This window comes from Cucurbita moschata, unplaced genomic scaffold, assembly GCF_002738365.1.
Source record: "Cucurbita moschata cultivar Rifu unplaced genomic scaffold, Cmos_1.0 Cmo_Scf00097, whole genome shotgun sequence".
Lineage (NCBI taxonomy): Eukaryota > Viridiplantae > Streptophyta > Magnoliopsida > Cucurbitales > Cucurbitaceae > Cucurbita > Cucurbita moschata.
The window spans coordinates 411,246-435,324 of NW_019268613.1; the positions used below are offsets into that span (position 1 = coordinate 411,246).

The 24,079-nt window shown below is 33.7% G+C and overlaps 1 protein-coding gene across 4 annotated transcripts in view; it reads left to right on the forward strand.

The window, feature by feature from the left end:
- LOC111439584 (cleavage and polyadenylation specificity factor subunit 1) overlaps window positions 1-23,158 on the forward strand; it is a 28,479-nt gene extending 5,321 nt beyond the window's left edge. For 2 of the 4 annotated variants that reach the window (XM_023077198.1, XM_023077200.1), the window contains 23 exons: window positions 941-1,076; window positions 2,349-2,494; window positions 3,839-3,934; window positions 4,183-4,235; window positions 5,804-5,935; window positions 6,059-6,110; window positions 6,311-6,430; window positions 7,114-7,245; window positions 8,003-8,131; window positions 8,211-8,288; window positions 9,137-9,277; window positions 11,895-11,989; window positions 12,521-12,717; window positions 13,751-14,529; window positions 15,226-15,306; window positions 15,402-15,467; window positions 15,564-15,641; window positions 17,356-17,583; window positions 19,953-20,084; window positions 20,241-20,417; window positions 20,758-20,943; window positions 21,065-21,447; window positions 22,078-22,461. In XM_023077198.1, the coding sequence (XP_022932966.1) occupies window positions 941-1,076; window positions 2,349-2,494; window positions 3,839-3,934; window positions 4,183-4,235; window positions 5,804-5,935; window positions 6,059-6,110; window positions 6,311-6,430; window positions 7,114-7,245; window positions 8,003-8,131; window positions 8,211-8,288; window positions 9,137-9,277; window positions 11,895-11,989; window positions 12,521-12,717; window positions 13,751-14,529; window positions 15,226-15,306; window positions 15,402-15,467; window positions 15,564-15,641; window positions 17,356-17,583; window positions 19,953-20,084; window positions 20,241-20,417; window positions 20,758-20,943; window positions 21,065-21,447; window positions 22,078-22,192 (3,732 nt within the window). In that variant the 3' untranslated portion in view covers window positions 22,193-22,461. Of the gene's footprint in view, window positions 1-940; window positions 1,077-2,348; window positions 2,495-3,838; window positions 3,935-4,182; window positions 4,236-5,803; window positions 5,936-6,058; window positions 6,111-6,310; window positions 6,431-7,113; window positions 7,246-8,002; window positions 8,132-8,210; window positions 8,289-9,136; window positions 9,278-11,894; window positions 11,990-12,520; window positions 12,718-13,750; window positions 14,530-15,225; window positions 15,307-15,401; window positions 15,468-15,563; window positions 15,642-17,355; window positions 17,584-19,952; window positions 20,085-20,240; window positions 20,418-20,757; window positions 20,944-21,064; window positions 21,448-22,077; window positions 22,462-22,735 lie in introns of those variants that run through there. The other 2 variants (XR_002709816.1, XM_023077199.1) reach the window with 2 other exon arrangements.
- Window positions 23,159-24,079: the final 921 nt, after the last annotated feature.

The following is a 24,079-nucleotide window of genomic DNA, read 5'->3' on the forward strand; positions in this document are numbered from 1 at the left end:
AAAAAAAAAAAAAAAAAAAAAAAAAAAAAAAAAAAAAGAAAGCCATGAAAGCCATTGGCATGTTTTCTTCCACTGCAATAGATTGCTGGGCAAAGCTGTTCAATCTCTTTGGCATTAGTTGCTGTTTTCATCATCATCATAAGGACGCGGTGGTTCAACTTTTACAGGGTTCTAACTTAAAATGTCATGAAAGTAACGCAATGTGCTCATTCCTTTGGTGGGTGGGACTTGAAAGAAACCAAATAATGTTCAATGGACTGGAGTTGAATTGAAACAAACTGTGGGACACCATTAACTTTTATTCTTCCTGTTGGTGCATCCAAGTCTAAAGAATTTTGTAATTATGATTTTTTCCATATTGTTGCCAATTGGGAAGTTTTTTCTTGTAACCCCTTGGGATTTGGGATACCTCCTCTCCCATATTTCATATATTCCTTTTTGATCTCTTACAATTAGTATCTTTTGAGAAAAACATAATTGATAGATTAAAAACAAATCAGTCTAGAGCATCTCTTGGAGGAGTGAGTACAAGATGTGACTTTTTTGGGGTACCATGGGTAAAAAACAATAGTCATCATGAGACAACTTCTACGTCGATTGGTAATAATCAATCTAACTTTGCAAGTGTTGGTAGAGCATGCTGAATCTGTTCCATATTGATAACTCCTTACTGACATGGCAAGTACTTGACAAAATGATGCTCCTATGTTCTAATAAAATATGGTGTACTATCCGTAGCTTTATTTATAAGTTTGAATGGTTAGGTCAAGCATCCACGAAAGAATTTCAATCCTTCCTTCCTATGGCGGATAGATTAAAATTTGAAATATATTAGTTTTCTTAGGCTCCTTTTGCAATTCTCTTTTTCTTTTTTGCCTTGCATGTCTGTAGCTTTCATTTATCTTAGTGAAAGTTTGGTTTCTCATGATTTGTTTGTTAGGCTGGTTCCGGTTTGGTTGTGGATGATGAAGCTTGCGGTAACGTAGGTGCAAGTTCTGCTCGAGTTGAATCGTCATACCTAATTAACCTAAGGGATTTGGATGTGAAGCATGTAAAGGATTTTGTATTTGTACATGGTGAGTGTGTATTGGAAGTTCCTTGATTTTCTATTTTGCCTATCCTGCTTTATTTTAACCCTCGTGTTGTATTTTTTTAATCTATTATTATTTTGTCTCAATTTTTAGTATCCTATAGCATTTTAACGATGGGGACATTTAGAAGAATTTAAAGAATTTTGACAGCGTTGATCATTCTTCTTTGGTTTAAATTGTTCATTAAGTTTTTCATTGAAAACATATATTTTATTTTGGAATAAATGGAGTATCAAGACGCCGTAATGCATTATGTTCATGGCTTACCCTTTCTGATCAATAGGAGCATCTTAGAATTACTTTCCCACTCAGCAAGAGTTGTCTCATTGAAAGCAGAATGAGCATTGGATATCAGATGATTAGAAGAAGCAATATAAAAGATCCTCAAAAAGGCGCCAATATATTTTTTGGTGGCTTACAAGAGGATGTTATATTTAACGAAAAATGCTCATGCAGACCTGAGCATGATTGTGGCGTCTGTACTCCCTTCAGGAAGAAGAGTGAACCACCCATTTTCCTCCTCTCCATACACACTCGTTATTACCTTCCATAGAGAACTTTCTTCATTCACGAATCTCCAAAGCCATTTCAACAAAAGAGAGCATTATTCCAGTGTTTGAAGGATCCTATTCCCAGACCCCCCTACCCCATAGAAAATAGGAAGGGAAGTCCACCCCAATTGACAAGATGAGTACTTATTTTAAACTCATCACCATCCTACAAATAGTCGCTGACTCACTTACATGTCCAAATATAAATATTTAACATCTTAGACATTTATATTTATACCTACCAAACGAAACCCATGATTCAAACGAACCATTGTATTCTCCTCCAAATCATTGAGCTTATTTAGTAATAGAAATGTGATGGATTAGTTTTCTGACAAATTGAATTTCAATATCTCTTCATCTCCCCTTGCTTCTTTATGAAACAAGATCTTAACAAGAGGACAAGCTTGATGTACGAACTTTTTAACCAAAGATCGCTTACTAGAACCCCTAAACTTCTTGTATTCCATGAAATTTTGGTGTAGATTTTGTATTTACATTTTCAAGTGTGGGGTTCTGTTTTTTTTATTAGAGTTCAGGATGGTGGTTTTCGTACATTTTCACTTTGTAACTTGTCACTTGTTCAATGAAATGTTTGTTTCATTCTTCTTTTTAAAAATAAAGTTTAGTTTTTCATGAAAAGATCAATATTTGAATCAATCTTTCTTGTATGATATTTCTGATGGAAGTTTTCTCTATTTTTTAGGTTATATTGAACCTGTGATGGTGATCCTCCATGAGCAGGAACTTACCTGGGCCGGCCGTGTTGCATGGAAGCATCACACGTGTATGATTTCTGCGCTAAGTATTAGCACAACCTTGAAGCAGCATCCTCTAATATGGTCTGCCAATGTAAGTATAAAGCTGGATCCGTCCTACCTGGAAGCTCATAAACTTCACCAACATAAACTGTACAGATATAGTATTTTTATCAAATAATTTATTTCATTTAGACCTTTTTATTAATCGACATTTTTGTAGAAATTACACATGGTTTTATTGGGCGTTGAAATTACAAATATAGCATTTTTATCAAATGATAGTTTGAATCACGAGTAATAGTGTATCAATCATAGACTCTTTTCATTATATCCATGAACAGTTTTGTTTCTTGGACTAAAATAGCAGTATATCAATCATTATCCATATCGATGATAATATTTCCAATCTACATGTAGGTATATGGTTTCAGTATGATTATTTTGCCCAGAAACGGGGCATTATTATGGCTTTTATTTCATTTGGAATGCCGTATGAATGCTAATAGCTGGATAGCTGAATGGCGTATAAATTTCCAATCCACTGTACATGGAAGAACGTGCTTGGAGTCTTTATACTTTATAGAAATGCTAGAAGAATAACGTCAATTTGTAAAAATATAAACATCCACTATAGCTGTACTTCAACAGGATCTGTTCTATAGGTTGTACAACTTTGTTCTTGAGTTCTAAAAGATATAAACATCCACTTATAGTATAAATATTGATGTACCGTGAGTTATGGTGTTTTAGCTATATTTGCTTGTACCACAAGAAGTTAAGAGTGAGTTGATTACATCAGTGATATTAATGATGATGTAGATAATAGTTTTTAAAATATATATTTAGAAAAGTGACACGCTTTACTTTTCTGTATTGATTCTTTATGGTCTTTTGTTTTGAGTTTGTGTGTTTTTGTTTTTTGGTTTTGGTTGGGCTATTATGTTCTACTTTTGGAAGTTATTATAAATTTTATTGTAATTTTTTATTTTGTCAATAAAAATTTTGTTTTATTGTGAAAGAAAGGAATACTTTGATTTTGTTTTTTATAATGAGGTTTTTTTTTTTAAAAATTGAGACTTAACATGTCATGCAGCAGTGATGCGTGACACATTGTATCAGTTGAAAAGCCTCTTGCCCACCTTTGATCTCTTAAAACATTGTTATGTCTATCAATTCTTGACAAAAGCTGGGTTAATCTTGTGGCCTGTATTTATTTCAATTGTGTGGAAATGGTGGTAGTTGCACAAAAAGTTTCGTAAAATGATTATTGTTTGATCAAGATGCTCATTGTTCAATTTCAAATTCCATGGTACTCGTGGGGTGAGGGGGTCTTAATTAGTTACAAGTTACTATTAATTTTTCTTTTCTTAGAACTCTTTCAATTGACAATAATTTTCTTTCTTTTGCTTTTACCGTTTCCCTTACTTTGCTGTAGAACCTTCCTCATGATGCTTACAAGCTACTTGCGGTGCCATCACCAATTGGTGGAGTACTTGTTGTCAGTGCAAATAGTATTCATTATCTCAGTCAGGTAGCATTCAATTTATGTTCTAGTATTTTTAATAAACAAATTATTTTCTGTTAAAAAAAATATTTGTCCGCCGCCAAAAAAAAAAAAAAAAGAAAAGAAAAGAAAGGAAAAATAGAAAAAAGTTGGAAGTAATTTTTTGTGTGAGTGGTCTCGTCCTCTATGGCTTTCTCCACTTTACATTTTGGTTTTTAACATTGGAGTTGTTATCATACTTGTGTTGTAATTTAATGACCTGTTTTCTATTTCAGTCAGCTTCATGCATGCTGGCTTTGAATAATTATGCTGTTTCCCCTGATAGCAGGTTGCGCTTCTCTCTCATTTTCATTTTTTTTTTGTTTATTTATCTACTTTTTTTCTTTATATTTACGTGACTATTTCCTACCTCTTCTCTCTCATAATTATTCATGTTGGCTTTGAATAATTATGCTCTTCTCCTCCTTGAAATTGGAAAGATAGAAAGAAACATGTTATCAGATAGAAAGAAACATGTTATCTGTCTTATATCTTTTTATCAGTTTTTAGTTTGGTATTCATGCTGGGACATTAGGTAAATCAATTTTGGCATTTAGTTCAGTAATGCTGGATAATTTATCTGTGGAACGTTGTTTTTCTTTTTCCTTGAGTGATTGAGAGGTTTAGGGTTGATGAGCATTTTCCTGTACCCTTTTGGTCATTGTCCTTGGAAGTTTATACCTCAATGTCGACCTAATTTCATCTATTTTGTTAATTTTTTATTAAGTAGGAATGGCATTCAAATTCATTTTACTGAGGATTGTTGTGCAGTGCCCTTCGTTTGATTTCTTTAACCTGGTTATTTAATGGACTTCATCTTCTTGTCATTCCATTACTTCCCTGGATTCCTTTCAATGTTTGCCACCTCAAAACTATTTATTTATTTTTAAATTTATTATTATTATTATTATTGTTATTTTTTGTTTAGAACAAATATTGAGAGAGTTTCATTAATGAATTATTGCCTCAAATACAAGATGAAGCCCCATGTATATAGGATAAACTGGAAGGTAGGCTTAACTATCTAAGTTAACTAAAGCTAGGCTTAACTAACAAAGTTAAGTAACCTGTCATAAAAAAGGAAAACAAAGCTAACCTAACAACCGAACTAAAAGAGTTGGGAAACTACAAAGATACTGTAAACTCTTGCTACTAAATAATAAGAAAGACTGAACACATCAGTTTTGCTCAAATTTTATTGAGCTGGAGACTATTAATTTAGCTTCCTGCCACACTCTGCAAGTTGTCGAGATGCTATCTTAATTTTGCTATTCAGGATAAAATGTTGTGGTTCTTGCATCCTTTGGGGTTCTTCTCTTGTGCTTTATTTCTTTCTTTTTTAAATTAATTTTCTTTTTTTACTATTTTTTTCCTTCATCTCTTCTTAATACCCCCTTTTCCCTTCGTCGAGAAATTCTACCTTTTTTGTGAGAAGCTTGCTAGAAAATCAACACCATTGATGTTTTTCAAAGGTCAATTCTGGTAAACCGTCTTGCCTGTTGTTGGTTCTCTATAATTTTGACCACCTTATTAAGCACAATTTTTGTTCTCCTTGAACAGTTGGGCCAGGTTGACAATTTGGATTTCTTTTACTCCCAACACTTACTGTAGGGATTTGTTGCTGTAGTTTTTCTCCGATCTTATCTTTATTGGTAGAAGTAGGGTTATTTTGTTTTTGGAGTTTCAGGCTGTTTTCTGGGGTCCTTGGTTAGAATGAAGTAAGTTATCAGGATTGAAAGGAGGTTTGCAGTGGTGTGCAATAAATGCCCTTTTGTGGGCTACTTCATCTTTTTGGTATAGCCTTTTCATCTCTTGATTTTTTTTGCTTCAACTTATGCTCTCGTCATTGTAATTCAGTCAAGATATGCCTAGATCAAATTTCAATGTGGAATTGGATGCTGCCCATGCTACATGGTTGCTAAATGATGTGGCCTTGCTGTCAACCAAAACTGGGGAACTATTATTGCTGGCACTTGTCTATGATGGACGGTGAGTACTTCCATTTTTCTTGGTGCCCATATAATTCCATTAGCAAAGCATTATCAATATAATTGTCAGTTTCTCTCATTGGAACATTTTTAGCATGGGATAATATACTTTGTTGATTTGCAGTGTTGTGCAGAGACTTGATCTTTCGAAGTCTAAAGCTTCAGTACTTACATCGGTTAGTTAGATATGTTGTAGTTTTCAGCCTGGATACCATGAAACTACGTTGCCCTTCCCTTTTAGTTGTTAGCTTGATTCAGAAGCGATGTTTATGTTTAAATATATATATTCTGCTATTGATAGAAAACATGAAAAAATATTTAAATTGATGTTTATCTATCTATCTATCTATCTATATTTTGTTGAAATGATATGTAGGGCATTGCATCAATTGGAAGTTCATTATTTTTTCTGGGCAGTCGATTGGGAGATAGTTTGCTTGTACAGTTTAGTTGTGGAGTGGGATCCTCAGGATTGGCATCCAGTCTAAAGGACGAGGTTCGTCAGGCTCCATGAACTTAGTTTTGCTAGTTACTTTGGACTTGCTTTTGTTGCTTACTTTGGATAGTTCTAGTTAAATGTTGTTTCCTTGCATTTGGTGATTCTTACTCTCCCTGTTTTTCAAACGCAATCACACTTATGTCAGTTTGATTTTATGCACCCTTTATTATTATTTTCTTTTCTTTAATAATTAAGTTTCTGTTTATTTGCTGCTAGTGTATTCTCTTTTTTTAGCGCAGAGCATTCCTTCTATTATTTAACAAATATCAGCATATGACCTTTCATTGAGAAGAAGGAAGTTCATTTATTGATAAAGTATGGAGTTGAATAAGTTCATTTATTATCCATATGAAATTTTATATTCCACGAACTAATATTTAGATTCTTCCGCTAATTTGTAGTTTAGCTGATTAAGGTAATTGTCTCATTAAGATGTTATTTTTACTCCAATAACTTAAGGTCTTAAGTTGAATTGATAGGAGATAATGAAGTTTTATTCGAGTTTCCTTTCGTTGAGAATAAGGAAGTTCATTTACTAATAAATATGTAGTTGAATAAGTTCATTTGTGGTTCATTTGAAATTTTCTTTCCTTGAACATTACATGTTGAGATTAGCTTATCCGTACATATTCCAAGTTGTCTTCAGTGCCTTGCATATTAATATTTTGTACACTTTATAGGTTGGAGATATTGAAGTTGATGCTCCAACATCAAAGAGAATGCGTAGATCATCTTCTGATGCTCTACAAGATATGGTTGGAGGGGATGAGCTATCGTTGTACGGTGTTTCAAATAATACGGAATCTGCTCAGGTTATATATAATGGACAATGTGAACAAAGTTTCAATCTTTCTTAATCCTCTTCTCTTGTTTCGAAGATGTTTTACCTTTATGAATAAATTGAAAAGGATCCAAAGGCTCCGATAAAAGCCAAAAATGAGAGAGAGAGAGATAAGCAATCAAGAACTTCCCAGTATGGAATACCTGCAATTTATAGGTTCCCAGATGAATGTTACAAATAAACCCACTAATGATGGTTCATCATGTGCACTTGCAAAAATGTTTGTTCGGTTTGTATGGTCAGGTTGTGTTAGGTTTAGTTTGAAGTTGATTAGTTAAACTAGTTAGTATGTTCCCATTGTACAATCATCGTGAGTTAATTATTTCAAGTGTTATTGGTTTACTGTTTTTGACTTGTAAAAATAATGTATTGACTTATTAATATCAATAAATATAAACCCTATCGTCTACCTTCACCAAGATTTGGCTAGAGTTTGAGAAATAAGACTTATCTAAGCATCACAGTGACGAGCAATTCTTTTGGCAATGACGAGGCATAAACTTTTCCAATAACTTACTAATAGTTGTATTTGCGTCGAGAGAAATATATTTTTATATAGTATCTGAGTTAGAGAGAGAGATAGAGGGAGAGAGAAAAGATGAATGTTAGTTTCGATAGTGAACCATAACCAGGAATATAGATGGACATTATGTTGCTCAGAATTTTATACTCTTATTTGAATTCCTGCTGCTTGGCTTCCTGACATCAAGTTCTTTTCATGCACGCAGAAAAGCTTTTCTTTCGCTGTTAGAGACTCATTGATCAATATTGGGCCTCTGAAGGACTTTTCCTACGGTTTAAGAATTAATGCAGATGCTAATGCCACTGGAATTGCCAAACAAAGCAATTATGAACTAGTTAGTAACCTAATAACCTTGTGAAATTTGGTATTCAGTAAAAGAAGATATGTAATTTCTCTTCTTTGATAATTTGTAGGTTTGTTGTTCGGGTAATGGTAAAAATGGTGCATTATGTATTCTTCGGCAGTCAATTCGCCCTGAAATGATTACTGAGGTATATTGTGATATATAGACGATGAACTGTAAAATGGTTTCTTTTAAAAAATTAATAGTTAATTTATGTATGGATTAAATTTTAATTTTTTATCAAAATAAAACATATATAGTTTATAAAAATGTTATAATAAGATGCGTTCCATTTAGGTATGAATGTGAATAAAACTTTATGGTAAAATATTCTTATCCGGATTATTATAAACAGCAGCCTTAATATGTCAGAAAGATGCTGCAATTAAAGCTCCCTCATTCCTGGCTTATGCCATCAGTTGTATTCTATGTTGTGTGGATCTGGAAAATCAAAATCATTCGTTTTTTTTTAATATTCATTTGCTTTGGTTTGTTGACACAAAATTTTTCAGATTTTTAAATTGTATTGTGTGTTTCCAAATAACTCAAGGAGCAATCTCCAGCTTTTGGTTACTTCACCCTTGTCTTTAAATTGGGATGTATTCATATTCTCAAATTGGTCTTTTTTTTTTCTCTCTTTTTTCTTTTTTCGTATCTTTGAGTATTTGTTAGTTTGCATTATGTTTGAAAATCCGCAGGCTATAATCCTGAAGTTATTCTCTTTTCTCTTATAGAGTAAGTGGAATTATTATGATTACATTTTCATGTCTTGCGAAGGAGGCTAAAAACTTTGATTTCTGTTTCAATACTGTAAATGATACCATTCTTATATGACTGAACCATTGTTCTCGGTTGTAAAAAACAGTCAAATAAATCCATAGAAAGAAAGTTCTGGTTATCAGCAAATATTCCCTCGGTTTGTTGACATTCTGACTTGACAATACTACGATTGTAGTAGCCATATCTGGCATAAACGTGCATTTATGGGATTTTCAGGTTGAGCTCCCAGGTTGTAAAGGCATTTGGACTGTTTACCACAAAAATACTCGTGGTAGTAGTGCTGATTCTTCTAGAATGCTTTCAGATGATGATGAGTATCATGCATATTTGATTATAAGCCTTGAGGCTCGCACAATGGTAATTTGTTTTTTTCTTTTTTCTCTTTCTTGATTTGATTTTAGGTTTATGGTGTCGATAGGGTTTGGTGGTGAATTTATTTTCTCATGATTTTAGAAATAAAAGTGAATTCCGTTGACTTTCTTTCGCACTCTCTTAATTTTCTTTCCTATAGCGTTCTGTAAGGATGCTAAGTAGAACCTTCCATGGAAGCTTGTATGTAATATATGGGGGCAAAGGATTTTTCACTCTTAATATTCTAGTTTATTAGGAGTACACCCAATGGAACCCTCAACACCTATTCCTCTTCCGTAGATTCTTCTTCCAGTTAAGATTTTCATATGTATTATCCCTCTCCAATCTCAAGTGTCCAACTACTTTCAAGGTCATTTTTATGTTCTATGCAGATGGGTTCAAGTAGTTGCATAGATCAAAAGTATTACTTCATCCTGTACAAAGTAGAATATTTTTATGTTGAAGATTTGGCAAGATGATAAACACTGAGCTTCCCGCCTCTCCTATTCATATCATATGGGACACAATGGTTAATATTACACAGAAATCTTTTTACGACTATAATAGACAGGAGTGTACAATCCATGCTCAACGATTTCTGTAATCTAAAACCTTACGGAGTAGACAAGACAATCCTCATTGCAAGACAAATGAAAAGGTCTCTTTAATTTGTAACAAAAAAGTTTGAAGAAAGTTGGAAACTATAGGGTGAAATATAGAAGCATGGTCAGAAACACTCGAGCGGCCCAGTGGGTCTTTCATATGGATGGATTAAAATAAAAAATCTCCTTTTCAATCGTTGGGATATTGAAGCTTTGAAACATATAGGAGATGCATGTGGAGGTTCTGTTGAGGTTGTCAAAAAGACTCCAACTCATGTATAGACCTGATAGAAGCCACCATCCGAATAAAGAAAAACTCGTAGGTTTTGATACCAACTAAAGTCTCTCTACCATCAACATCATCAAAGACTCCCCTTATGGTCAATATAAACTCTTGCTTCAATGGAGATTTGTTTGTTGATGTTGTGGTCAGTTTCCATTGCACCGAAGCAACACTAAAAGGAATCTACACCGTGGAGGATGTCGAGGTTAACACAGAAACATCAGGAGGCATTCTTGGATAGTTCCCTTGGTCAAACCCCTGCGGCACATCACCGAAAGGGACAATATGACTCAACATTCCCTGGCCTACACAACAAAGCAGAGAAATAAACCCCATGCTAGCAAAAATAATATGCAAAGGAAATCACCCTAAAGTTCTTTTGAAAAATAGTGCATAAAGCCATTAGCACAAGTGAAAATCTACGAAAAATCTGTTTACAACAAGCCAGCTGTGAAAAAAAAAAAAAAATAACGAATCACAAAGCCACTTATTTATGCAACACACATATGTTCAAAATTTTTGGAAAAGGATCCTCAATACCTTCATATGCAACACACATATGTGGATTCACGGAGAAGGCACAAACATATACAAAGCTCTTCGACAATCAGTTACCACACTTTATCTTGGTGTAATTGTCTGATACTTTTTCTTCATGTAGTCACTCATTGTGAATTGAGAAGCTTTGTTTAACACATCCCTTCTTAAATTTCACACATCAATAAAATTTTCTCATATAAAAGGTGGAAAAAACAAAGGAGCGGAAAACGAACATTTTTGATTTTGTTCTAGCCATAATAGAAATTAAAGACAAAATGTTAGGAAGTTTTTTGTTTGAACTACGGAATACATGGAAGCCTTAAGCTAGGAAAAAAGAGTAATAAGCTCCTATCAGTTACCACACTTTATCTTGGTGCAAATTGTCTAATACTTTTTCTTCATGTAGTCACTCATTGTGAATTGAGAAGCTTTGTTTAACACATCCCTTCTTAAATTTCACACATCAATAAAATTTTCTCATATAAAAGGTGGAAAAAACAAAGGAGCGGAAAACGAACATTTTTGATTTTGTTCTAGCCATAATAGAAATTAAAGACAAAATGTTAGGAAGTTTTTTGTTTGAACTACGGAATACATGGAAGCCTTAAGCTAGGAAAAAAGAGTAATAAGCTCCTATCAGTTACCACACTTTATCTTGGTGCAAATTGTCTAATACTTTTTCTTCATGTAGTCACTCATTGTGAATTGAGAAGCTTTGTTTAACACATCCCTTCTTAAATTTCACACATCAATAAAATTTTCTCATATAAAAGGTGGAAAAAACAAAGGAGTGGAAAACAAACATTTTTGGTTTTGTTCTAGCCATAATAGAAATTAAAGACAAAATGTTAGGAAGTTTTTTGTTTGAACTAGGGAATACATGGAAGCCTTAAGCTAGGAAAAAAGAGTAATAAGCTCCTATATTCACGTGTGTACCATAACGTTATTCACACACACACACACACATATAGCCTTAAGCTAGGAAAAAAGAGTAATAAGCTCCTATATTCATGTGTGTACCATAACGTTATTCACACACACACACACACACACACACATAAATAGATAAGCATTGAACCAAGGATTGTTTAATAACTAGACAAATAGTTGACTATCTACATCAATACACAATGTACATATAACAATGACCAATAGATATCCATCTGTGTTCTCAATGTTATCACTATTGTATTGACAGGTACTTGAAACTGGAGATCTCCTAACAGAAGTCACTGAGAGTGTTGATTACTTTGTGCAAGGGAGAACAATTGCTGCGGGCAACTTGTTTGGAAGGTGAGTGCTACCTTATTTCAGTTACGTAAATTACCTAATATTTGCTATATGAGTATCTAGGATGTCATCTTTTATAATGTTCTAAAGATAGCTCACAATGTGCGCTACTAAGCGAAGGATTAAGAAGAACGCTAAAACATTTTATTCTTCAAAAGGTAAGAGACCACAAGACGTTGAAGGAAATTCTAACTCTTGGATAAAATGTTAAGAAAATAAAATTTGTAAACAATTAATTGATATGCTAGAAAGAAAATAACATGAAGCAAATAAAATCTTCCTATCAAAAATGATTTTTGAATTCTAGAAAATGAAAAAATAAATCTTACTTCGGTTTTAATGTTTAAAAAGCAAGGTCACATTTTTTTAATAAAGAATAAATGTTTTTATTTCTATTTCTATTCATTTATTTTTTGATTTGTCTATACTCCCCGTTTCTCTTTATTTCATTATTGTTGTTGGATAAAGTTTCCTTTCCTTTAAAGAATAGTATGGTTTTTTTTCAATGTTTTGACCTCTTGTTTGCCTCTTTAGGCGTCGAGTTATCCAGGTCTATGAAACTGGTGCACGAGTTTTGGATGGGTCTTTTATGACTCAAGATTTGAACTTGGTAGTCCCTGGCAATGAATCTGGTAATGGTCCTGAAGGTTGTACTGTGTTGTCTGCATCTATTAGTGATCCATATGTCTTGCTGACTATGACGGATGGAAGTATTCGATTACTTGTTGGAGGTATGTTGAAGGATCTTCCAATTGTGAGCGGAGACAATGTGTTATCATATTAGATTGTATATTTACTTAATTTAATATATTGTCATCTTAGTTGCTACTTGCCAGGAAACTTGTTTACTCTACTAAGTTTTATTCTTTGCTAACAAAATTGATGTTTCATAGTTGGTGGGACAACCCCATGTTTGTATGCCCCAGGCATGGTTTAACGATGAAGCACAAAGGACAAAAATTGATGTTCAAATTTGGTTCAATAGGTGTCTCAACTACCTTGCTCCCAACCAAATTTGTTTCTCTTAGTATATCAATAATATGTTTTCTTTAGTTCACAAAGTTACCTTTTTTGGATCTTGCAAATTCCATTCGGAGGAAGTACTTTAGTATTCCTAGGTCCTTGGTCTAATATATTTCTTTGATTCACAAAGTTACCTTTTTGGATCTTTCAAATTCCATTCCTAGGAAGTGCTTTAGTGTTCCTAAATCCTTCATCTGAAACTTACTTTGCATATCCATGTATTACATAATAACATCAAAATTAAACCGAACATCATGCCAATGTATCCTACCAAATCCAAAGGCATTTTGAGTTGCATCATTTACTTAAATAGCGAACATAGATTCTTTTAGCTCAATCTAAAATATTGTGGAAAATTTTGCGAATTCATGATGATGAATTTTTTAGTTAAGACAGATGGTAGTTGTTGTCGACAGGGTTGGGAAAATTTAGAGAACGTAAATAAAAAACCATTTAGAGAACATAAACAAAAAACCATTTAGAGAACATAAATAAAAAACCAAATACGTGTGTCCATGTCATACTTTTTTTTAAAAAAAATTGACATGTTTCAGCATTTTGTATTGTGTTACTTGTCCTTGTCTATGTTTCTGGGGTTACTTGTGTGTTGAATAAGATCCTTAATGTTGTTTATCTTTGGTATAAGGATTAAGGGACTATTGTTATTTTATTCACACTTTCATTTATGTTTACAATGTTTTGTTTTGTGTCTGTGTTTCACATGCTTTTACTTTGTCACAGATCCTTCTTCTTGCTCTGTTTCTGTATCTGCACCAGCCGCCTTTGGGAGTTCAAAAAAGTGTGTATCTTGTTGCACTCTTTACCATGATAAGGGCATTGAGCCTTGGCTTCGGATGACAAGTACAGATGCATGGCTTTCTACAGGAGTTGGGGAGACAATTGATGGTACTGATGGCTCACTCCAAGATCAGGGTGACATATATTGTGTTGCTTGTTACGATAGTGGGGACCTTGAAATATTTGATGTGCCTAATTTCACCAGCGTTTTCTATGTGGATAAATTTGTTTCTGGAAAATCACATTTAGTTGATTTTCAAATATCAGACTCACAGAAAAGTTCTGAGAGGTTGGATGGAAATTCTCAGGAATTGAATAACAATGGTAGGAATGAAAGTTCACAAAATATGAAGGTCACTGAGGTAGCCATGCAGAGGTGGTCAGGGCAGCATAGCCGCCCATTTCTTTTTGGGATATTGACAGACGGGACAATTCTTTGTTACCATGCTTATTTATTTGAGAGTTCAGACACTGCCTCTAAAATTGATGATTCTGTTTCTATGGAAAATAGCTCAAGTAATATGAGTTCTTCTAGATTAAGAAATTTGAGATTTCTTCGTGTCCCCTTGGACATACAAGGAAGGGATGATATGCCAAATGGAGCATTGTCCCGTAGATTATCTATTTTCAAGAATATTTCTGGTTACCAGGGGTTATTTCTTTGTGGGTCAAGACCTGCTTGGTTTATGGTATTTAGAGAACGCCTTCGAATTCATCCTCAGGTACTTGTCTAATTTATTCCTGATAGTGCATGAGGTTTAGACAACATGAAGCGTTAGCATTCCTTTTGTTATAATTTTGTTTTGAAATATCATTTTTGTTTGATGTTGACAAGTTGCGATACTTCCTATCTTAGTTTCCTTTGGAGGATCTATTATTTATTTTTAGTCCCATTAATTACAATTAGTCTGTTGGTACATGTGAAATTGTTAACTTCTTTATCGGGTTCATTTGTCTTGACAATACTTTATTCTGCTTCCAAAGGAAGAAAAAAGTGAGTGTTAGTTGTCAGACAAGCTTTCATGTCTTTCTTGTTTTATTTGTCTATATTTATTCTTTTTTATTTGTGGCTCTTATGAAAATTATTATTTTTTATTTGTGGGTTAATGACAAGTCACAAAATTCATTTTGAACTTTGATCGTTACTTTCTCATTCAGGCTGGTTATTTGATGTGAAAAGATGATCATAATTCTATTGCTTCGCAAGCTATCTATGAAAATTTAAAAAATTTTAGTTGTGTCGACCTGACATATTCTTTTAACTCTTAGTCTTGTAATTTTGGTTAGCATGCTTTCTGGAGGGAAGCTTAGACTTTAATTATTTTTTTCTTTCCTTTTCTTCTTTGATTTAGATTTATTTTATGGCAATTAAAAAGGCATGTGTAATTTCCTTACTAAGACCGTCTTGCCTTGCGCAGCTATGTGATGGACCCATCGTTGCCTTTACAGTGCTACATAATGTCAACTGTAACCATGGACTTATATATGTCACGTCACAGGTCAGAAATTTTTATAGTGTCCTGTTTTAGTTCACCCTCCCACCCACAGTTATTGTGTATGATTCTTAGCACTTACTGGTGTTTGCATGTCCTAGGGTGTTTTAAAGATTTGTCAACTTCCATCTACATCAAACTATGATAATTACTGGCCGGTACAGAAAGTATGTTCCCCCCTCCCCATTCTAATTTTATTTTTATTTGAATCTGTTCGTCTTTCGTTAACTTTAGCTGGTGCACAATATTTGAATTCTGCTCAGGTTCCATTGAAAGGAACACCACACCAGGTCACCTACTTTCACGAGAAGAATCTGTACCCCGTTATAATTTCAGCACCTGTGAGTACTTCTATATTTTCATTCTTTCAACTTTTTTTGCTTCTACATGCTTACACTACAACTGATGCTTTGCTGTGTACTGCGGATGACATCATCTGAAGAGTTAGAGCTCACAGTAAAATTTTCTTTCATTATCTTGATTTTTGCTTCCATATGAACTAATGACTTACGCAGCAGAATAAAGAACTTTTGTACTTCATCTTCTCCCGTTTTTCCTTTATTGTATGTTTGTCACGAAGTTTTCACATTATGATGTAACCTCTAGTGCATTATCTATATTTCATTTATAGATTTTTACCCGTAGGATGGAAATAGGAATGTTATTCTTTGAATCCTCAATTGGAATTTGGAACCTATTGATGTTTATTGTAAATTGTTCGGGAACGAAATAGGAATTGAACACATTTGAATTGTGGAGAACTTCTTTCATATTTCTAACCAATAAAAAATACATTACTAAATAGTATGCTAATATATTTTTTAATTAGCATAAGTTAATGATAAATTTTGATCTATTTTATTATTCTCCTATTTGATAATGCTATGCTTTATTTTAACCATTTATGTCATATTTTCCAATAACCACTAATTAAAATGAAGTTACATCATCTACAAGCGAATAATATAACTTTTATTAGACTAACAATTGCTAATTTAAAATATTATTCAAGTTTTTATGATATTTTGTAATAATGATTTGTATTTCGATCATTTATTTGATAGTATCATTGGAGTATCATTAGAGAAAGATTAATATGGTTGTTGGTGGTTAAGAAATATTTAATGCATCCATGGATGAGAGTTGATTCATTTAACTTTGTTATATTGGAGTATGGTAGTTAAGAAATATTTGTGGTGCTTATAATTTTTGAGCATTAGTCCCTTTTCATTTCATCAATCAAAAGTTTCGTTTCTTATTCAAAATAAATATAGACTACAGTAGAAGGACAATTACGGATATAAAATATTATTAATTTTTATCTTTATAATATCTGGTAAGAATGAATTCTCTTTTAACAATTTAATTGGTATGATCTGGTAATAAAGTAAAAATAGATGCAGATTAGTTTAATTTTCTAAGACTCCCCCCACAAAGGAAATTGCATTGTTGATGACGGGAAGATCTCTCCTCTCCTTCCTAGCGCTCTCTGATTAGGTTTCAGGCGGTTCTTCAGCGTCCTTCTGTTCCAGTTTTCTTTCTTTGATTCATCAGATTTCTGTCATCTTCTCCCAAGTTCTCATTGATTTTGATGGAGTTAAGGAGTTGTTTTCTCAACAACACATTTCTGTATTTGAAAATGATATTTATTTTTTCTAAGACCAGGTTTGCATGAAGATTAGTCCTCTTTTGTTATCCTATTTATGTTGGTTTGAGAATTTTTTTTAGTCAAATTGTTACATAATACGGTATATCCAAATTTCTTCAAGCAAGAAACAAATGAGAGTGGTACTGCCCCTCTGTGGAAACATAAATTTTCATATAGTTTGGACCATTATCTGGTGGCAGAAAAGTGTTGTAAGTTCCACTTGGATTATCTAAAAGGGGTTGATTAACATTCTGGGATATACTCTTAATTATGACTCTTACCCCCGGAATTACCTTGCTCAACTAATGATTTGTAAGCTGTGGAGCCTAATTTAATAACTGTATATTTTTCTTCCCCATCGGAGTGCAAACTTATGCTGTAACAATGATGTGGCATATCTTCTGCAGGTTCATAAGCCGTTGAATCAAGTGCTTTCATCTATGGTTGATCAAGATGCTGGTCACGTTGAGAATCATAACTTGAGTGCTGATGAACTGCAGCAAACTTACTCAGTGGAAGAGTTTGAGATTCGGATTTTGGAACCAGAAAAGTCTGGTGGCCCTTGGCAAACTAGGGCTACAATTGCTATGCACAGTTCTGAAAACGCCCTTACCATTCGCGTTGTTACACTTTTGGTCAGTTCTTTTGCCTTTTTCCCCTTCCCATGTTCGTCATTTTTGGTGATCCTATACACCCCAAATTTCAAGCTGTCTTTTGGAATTCTTTTTCACTAGGGTGTGATGAGTTAATAGTTGTAGACAAAAGAAAAATAATATTATACTTATGTAATTATATTGGGAATTATACAAGGCTCTTTGATATAGGAGAAAGATCATTTATAAATAAGGAAAACTAAAGTAGCACAATTATTTTCGTAAATATGGACAGCTACTGTTTATTAATTATTGGTGTAGCATGTATATTGTATTATGAGTAGTGTAAGTTTCTTACATTCACAAGCATATTAATCCTTTGACCTTTAACTCCAGCATATGAAATAAGAATTAGCATTCTCTCAAAATGTTCATTAGTTCACATGGCATCTAAGTTTCTTGTAGAATTCCTCTCCTACGCTATTTTGCTACTCTTGCATGAATGGCTTTTGTTGAGTACAACAAAGGTAAGTGATGAGAATTTGAACCTCTGACCTCAAGAGAAAACGACGGTTGAGCTAGGTTCATGTCGGCTCTCTTGCAAGAATGACTATAGTGAGACACTTGGAACATCACTAGTGGCTGTATGTTGACATCACTCATCCAAGTATGATAATCATCCTTTGGGGAGTCGACTTATGTTTCATAAACTTAAAAAGTTCCTCTTCAAGACCAATAGCATATGTTATGCAAGTTGGTGCAAGGGCAAAATCGAGTTAAAACTGATAGTAAACTTTATCAACATGAGCAATAATCTTCTAATAATAAATCCCATGTTGTTTGTTAAAGCCTCTGGTTACCAAATGGCTTTGCAAAAAAACTACTATAGTTACATTTTATGGTAAACACCCATTTACGCCCCACCATTTTCTTGTTATTTTCCAAGTCATCGTTGTCATGATCATTCATCTTTCTATAATTGCTAGTTTCAATTTGGATTCTCCAAGAAAGTAGCCTGCGTAGTTAAAAGATAGTGGGTAGGGTTTTGGTGGCAGCTTGGGTTCTAATGCTAGGGTTTTTGGTTCAGATACCAAGTTAAAGATAAACAAACAAATGCAATCTTTTGTATATGTTTGTAGGTGATATAAGTTGTTGCTATTGTAAATTAGCTTGCTCACATTTTTCTTAATTTTAGAAAGGCACACGTACCTTTTATAATATAGAAAGCCTAACTAAATACCTAGATATAAGGTATAATTGTAGAAAATAAATCTAAATAAATCCCTAGATATTAGGTAAGCTAGAGTTTCAGGTCATTTTTTCAACACTCTCCCTCAAGCTAATAGATATCATGTTCCCAGCTTGAATACTAACTCATGAAGCATTGAACTACAAAGTTCTTTTGTTCATACATCTAGTAGTTGAACTATGGGGGCACAACTCATGCAAACTATCTATTCTCTAATTTCTCCTTGATAAAATATCAACACGACTTGATAGCTACAAAGGCTTTGAATGAATTTGGTTAAGGTGGAATATCGGTAGCTATGAAGACTCTAGATAAATTTGGTCAAAGTGGAAGATCAATAGATCAGTAGCTATGAAAACTCCGAATTAATTTTGTCAAGATGGAAGATCGGTAGTAATGAAGGCTCCAAATAAATTTGGTCAAGGGAAAATTAGTAGCTATTAAGGCTTTGCCGATTAATATGATCTCCTAGTATAGAATGACTCTAATTAAGGCTTTGCCAATTAATCTGATCTCCTAGTATAGAATGACTCTGATTAAGGCTTTGCCGATTAATCTGATCTCCTAGTATAGAATGACTCTGATACCATGTTGCAAGTGTAAATTATCGTACTCATATTTCTTTTTCATTTTTAGAGAGGTACATGTGTTTTTTTATAATAGAGAGACTAACTAAATACCTAGATACTAGGTAACAATATAGAAAAACATATCTAACTAAATACCTAGATACTAGGTAACACAATATAGAAAAACATATCTAACTAAATACCTAAATACTAGGTAACAATATAGAAAAACATATCTAACTAAATACCTAGATATTAGGTAAGCTAGGGTTTAAAGTCATTCCTTCAATATAAGTTCCTCGAACAACCATTTTATATTATAAAGACAAACATAACCATTATCATATATATGGGCAATTTAAATATGTAAAATTCAACGTTAATGAAAACGAGTGTTCTTTTCATGCTTGTTTATTCGCAGTTTCATAGAGTATCTAGCTTGGGATAAACAATCGGACATTAAAGGGATAGAGTGATCTTGAGAAGTAACTCCTGGATATCATAAGATTTAACACCTCATTATAGCATTGTGGCTTCTATATCTGTCTTTTAGTTTTATTAAAAATAATGATATTGTGGCTTTTATTTTGTAGAACACAACCACAAAAGAGAATGAAATACTTTTAGCAGTTGGAACTGCATATGTGCAAGGGGAGGATGTTGCTGCAAGAGGAAGAGTGCTTTTATTTTCAGTTGGAAAAGATGCTGATAATTCGCAGACCTTGGTATATTTATGAATATTGTTTCTGAACTTTCTTTAACCATATTATTACCCATTTCTTTTCTGTTGGTTAATGTTGGAAATTTTTTTTTTAAGGTTTCAAAAAAATTCTGTGTTTTCTCGGTTGATATTTCAACCTTTGGTTCTTGTCTTCTCTCAGGTTTCAGAGGTTTATTCGAAAGAATTGAAGGGTGCTATTTCTGCTTTAGCCTCTCTGCAAGGTCATCTATTGATAGCTTCTGGTCCTAAAATAATCTTACACAAGTGGACTGGTGCAGAGTTGAATGGCATTGCGTTTTACGACGTTCCACCCTTATATGTTGTGAGCTTGAACATTGTACGTTCTACTTTCTCACTGCAATTTAATCTCTTATATATGATTTACATGTTAAATCTAGGCAGATGATCTTGAGTATTGCTGTTAATGGTCAAATTTATTTAACAATGTGTATGGCCCATGTTTTTAAGTTCTTGAATGGGGAGGAAGTTAATGACATACAAACTTGAGCTTTGGATCTCGTCTTTTCAGTTAATACCACATTCTTGAAACTTTAGCCTCAGTTAATAACAAATCTAGAAATGTGAAATGTTTGCTATTCACGTGGACGAAGTTCCAGTCTTACATTTCTTTGACCTCAAGCCTTTCTCTTAGTGTATGTATGTGGGAACTTCTGCAGGTCAAGAATTTCATACTTCTTGGTGATATACACAAGAGCATTTACTTTCTGAGTTGGAAAGAACAGGGAGCTCAACTTAGCTTGTTGGCGAAGGATTTTGGTTCTCTAGATTGCTTTGCAACAGAATTTCTGATCGATGGAAGCACTCTTAGTCTTACTGTCTCTGATGATCAAAAGAATATTCAGGTAAACTAACATTTTCTTAGAAGTATTTTGGAGTAAATCTTATCATGGTGGCATCAATGAGACATGTCAAATTGCTTGTTTATACCAATATATATATATATATATATATATGCCACAACAGATATTTTATTATGCACCAAAGTCGACTGAGAGTTGGAAAGGGCAGAAGCTTCTATCAAGAGCTGAATTTCATGTGGGTGCTCATGTGACGAAGTTTCTACGGCTACAAATGTTGTCGACCACCTCAGATAGAGGCAGTAGTACAGTTTCTGACAAGACCAATCGCTTCGCTTTGTTATTTGGCACCCTTGATGGAAGTATTGGTTGTATTGCACCTCTTGATGAACTCACATTTCGTAGACTGCAGTCATTACAAAAGAAGCTTGTTGATGCCGTTCCCCATGTCGGTGGTTTAAATCCAAGGTCGTTTCGCCAGTTTCATTCAAATGGAAAGGTTCATCGAAGTGGTCCAGACAGCATTGTCGATTGTGAATTACTATGCCAGTAAGTTGTCCTGAACCTTTTTAGTCGACTCAATTAAAGTGAGACAAAGTTGTTAGAAACTACGACACTCCACAACAGTATGATATTGTCTACTTTGATCATAAGCTCTCAAAGCTATGGGCTTCCTCAAAAGGCCTCATACCAATGGAGATGTATTTTCCCTAAATTAGCCAATGTAGGACTCTCTAATCCTCAACAATCTTCCCCTCGAACAAAGTACATTATAGAGCCTCTCCTGAGGCTTATAGAGCTCTCAAACGGTCTCCCCGTAATCGAAGTTTGACTCCTTTCTCTGGAGCCCTCGAACAAAGTACACCCTTTGTTCGACACTTGAGTCACTTTTGACTACACCTTCAAAGCTCACAACTGTGTTCAACATTTGAGGATTCTATTGACATGACTAAGTTAAGGGCATGACTTTGATACCATGTTAGGAATCACGAATCTCTACAATAGTATGATATTGTCCACTTTGAGCATAAGTTCTCATGGCTTTGCTTTGGACTTCCCCAAAAGGGCTCATGCCAATGGAGATGTATTCCTTACTCATAAACCCATGATCATTCGTTTGAGGCTGGTTGGTTGTATTATGTGATTAATGGCTCATAATTATGTTCGCATTTGTGGCAGCTACGAGATGATACCGTTGGAGGAGCAGCTTGAAATTGCTCAACAAATTGGGACAACTCGTTCGCAGATTCTCTCAAACTTAAATGACCTCTCTCTGGGAACAAGTTTCTTGTAATTGCAGGAGACTCATGGATTGTATAGACGTGTACTACAATCAAGTAAGTTAGAATGAAAAAAAAAAAGCAATTTTCATGTCATATATGTACCAATAGCATAGGACAGGACAAAAATGTTATAGATGCTTTGCCTCAAACTTGTATTTTCTTTTTAACAAATGTTAAGTCAGTTCATTATATTGATGTTTAGCGTCCTTAAGTTAAGATTATGATTTACTTCAAGATTGTGCTAGACCAAAAAACCATAGTCAACAAAATAGTTTCACTACTGGATTGTTTCCGAAGTATTTCTTTTTTCACAAATGTCAATCTATTTGAGTGTTGAAATTTAGATTTGTTGGATTTTTTTTTTGGTAATTTTCTTACCATTTATCCATTTGCCATTTCCTTATTTTTTTATTTATTTTTATTTTTTTTAATACATTCAGTTTTTTAAGTTAATTTTTATTAATTTAATCTTTCATATAAAATGTTACATATATATTATATTCTAAAAATACCTTGACTTTCTAGACTTGAATCCAACAATGTCTACTATACAGATAGACTGAGGAGAGGAAGTGAAAGAAATTTACTAAAGACATTGAAGGGAGTGGAGCTCTCTAACACCCTTAATGGAGGAGAGGAAAGTGAACGTTTTCTGGAAGTGAAGTTAGGTGTGCAGCCTTTTTCCTCGTTTGATAACTCACTTCACAGATCACTAATTTTAATGAAATTAATCTCTACACCTTCACAGAAGGCTTATGGAGTCAACTTTCAAACCGGACATGTAAGTGAAGGCTTATGGAGTCAACTTTCAAACCGGACATGTAAGACCAGAAAAAGATGATGACATGACCGATTCAATTATTTCTTTTTATATTTCTTTTTATATGCACTACATTTATGCAGTATATTAAAATCTCATGTTTTCATCACGAAAGTGGGATGTCAGACTTAGATTATATCACGGGGGTTCAGGGGTAGAGGAGGTAGGAAAATGCTAGGGCTAATAGAGGTTGGATCTTAATTCAAATTTTGAATTCTGGTATGAATCTCAAACACAGGTTTTCCACAACTTTCTATTGTTTACTAACTTGTGATCTAGCAGGTCTTTTAGGGGAGTGTTCAAGTCTAAGACTAGTTTTATGTTTTGTGTGTGGAGTAGAAATGGACAGTCAGTTTATTGAGATTCACCCTTCATAAAATCGGTGGAATCACACAAGTGCATAAACCAAAGTTAAGTATCTTTTCAAAACTGAACCAGATTATGCCTTAAGGTTAGATTTAAAATAGTACCCTTTGCATCAGCCATTGACACGATTACGAGCCTACAAATAGACTATTTATTGCTCTAGTTTTCACATGTTTTTTAGGTATTTACTAGATATTGGTCAACGACAAGAGTAATATGGAGAGGTGTCATGGAGAAAGAACCTAGATTCAAGAGTATGGTTTTTATGTCTTTTGTCCCATCTAATTTTTTCCCTTGATGTATCTAAACTTAAACTATAGTTGGAATATTTTAAATATACATTTGTTATGTTTTAAATTTCTTGAGTCTCTATTTTTTCGTAAAAAAGAAAAGTTTATCGTATTTTTACTTTCTTCAGTTAGTCTACGTCACGATCCATTTTTCGAAAAGCTAAAAAATCGAGTTGTGATAAAGTGTAAATGATATGAAAGTTGTGCCAAATGAGGAATTCTCTCAATAATCTAGTGTCAATGTTGCACATAATGTTGGTGATGCATATGATCATTGAATGAAGACCAATGAAAAGGCAAGAGTCTATTTAGTGAGCATGGCTACAGCATGTATGAGATGATAAGGCAACTTTTGAGTCTATGAAGAAAACATAAATGGAACAATGAGGAGACAAATGTTGCCGCTTCTGGTAAGTTCAGAT